At 35.1% G+C, this 1366-nt stretch overlaps 1 protein-coding gene across 1 annotated transcript in view; it reads left to right on the plus strand.

Moving 5' to 3' along the window:
• Window positions 1-362: 362 nt before the first annotated feature.
• ydjc (YdjC chitooligosaccharide deacetylase homolog) overlaps window positions 363-1366 on the plus strand; it is a gene marked incomplete at its 5' end in the record, with an annotated part of 20587 nt that continues 19583 nt past the window's right edge. The window contains 1 exon segment of the mRNA XM_014030660.1: window positions 363-538. Within this exon segment, the coding sequence (XP_013886114.1) occupies window positions 375-538 (164 nt within the window).

The raw sequence follows: 1366 nt of genomic DNA on the forward strand, positions 1-1366 counted from the left end.
AATGATTTAGACGTGAAAAAGAAGGATTTAAAAGCATGATATGATACCTTTAACCATTATCGACTAAATACAGCATTTAATCGTGATTCATTTTTTTGCTATTATTGCCCAAACCTAATATCGGCCCAGGCTTACTTATCAGACCAATACCGATGTTGATGTTGATATATTGTGCATATCTAGTTTTTTTTTTTTTTAGGTTTTTGTTTTTACTTAAAACTGATCTCATTTGATGCTGAGTGCAGTTCTGAGTTCAGTAACCTTATTGAACAAAATATAAAACACATTAAATGAATAAAATCATTGATGTTGTATTACTGTCCTGATTACAGGTCTTTGTGTGTTCTGTGTGTCCACCACAGAAAACAACAGAAATGCCCCAACCCAGACTGAAGCTTGTGGTCACAGGAGATGACTTTGGTTACTGTCCCAGGAGGAACCAGGGTATTGTGGACTGTTTTTTGGCTGGAGGTATTTCCAATGTGTCCCTTTTGGTCAACGCTTCAGCAGCCAAACAGGCAGCTGATCTAGCTAAAAGGTAACATGTTCTGTTTGTTTACCACCAACAGTCTTTGTTGAAGCAGACTTTACAGAAACTGATAGACCATTGAGGTTTTTTTTTTTCAGAAAATAAAATGTATTGTTTTTCTGAACCAAACATTTAATAAAGCATTTTGAAAATCAGAAGTAAAAATGAGGTCACAACCATATAATCTCCCTTATGGCAATTTTAAAATAGTTGGGTCCGAATTAAAAATAAAAAAAAACAACAGACTGACAGACTGCAATGATAACATCATAAATTCACAGTGGTGGAGAAAGTACTCGTTTGTCTGTTTATCTGTACTTTTACTTAAGTACAGTGTTTAACAGACAAACGTACTCTAGTAAAAGTAAAAGTACCACATTAACATTTTACTTGAGTAAAAGTAAGTAAGTACTTGCTTTTAAAATACTTAAAGTATCAAAAGTAAAAGTACTTGCTTAATGTATTCCCTAATGGTCTACAATATCATGAAGTGTGCCTACAGTATGTATATTTTTAATTCATCAATGGTGCCATTGTAGTGAACAAAGCTGCAGATAATACATGTGACACTGTTCACACTTGGACTTGTGATTTTGTGCATCCTCACAGATTGTGACAGCAGTTACAGAATCTGTAAATTCACCACCAACATTCTTCATCAAATCTCAACAAGTCGTGTTTCGAACCAGTTAACTTGAATAAGTCTTTTAAATAAGCCCACAAGGGGCGCATTTCCTCCGTGTTAGAATCCATTGTGGGCTTGCTGCTGCTCTGCCCTTTTTTTTTTTTTTGAAGGATGGTCTAACGGTACTTTCTTGCTTTGCAGTGGTTCAATGG

Source organism: Austrofundulus limnaeus, unplaced genomic scaffold (assembly GCF_001266775.1).
Source record: "Austrofundulus limnaeus strain Quisiro unplaced genomic scaffold, Austrofundulus_limnaeus-1.0 Scaffold1098, whole genome shotgun sequence".
Lineage (NCBI taxonomy): Eukaryota > Metazoa > Chordata > Actinopteri > Cyprinodontiformes > Rivulidae > Austrofundulus > Austrofundulus limnaeus.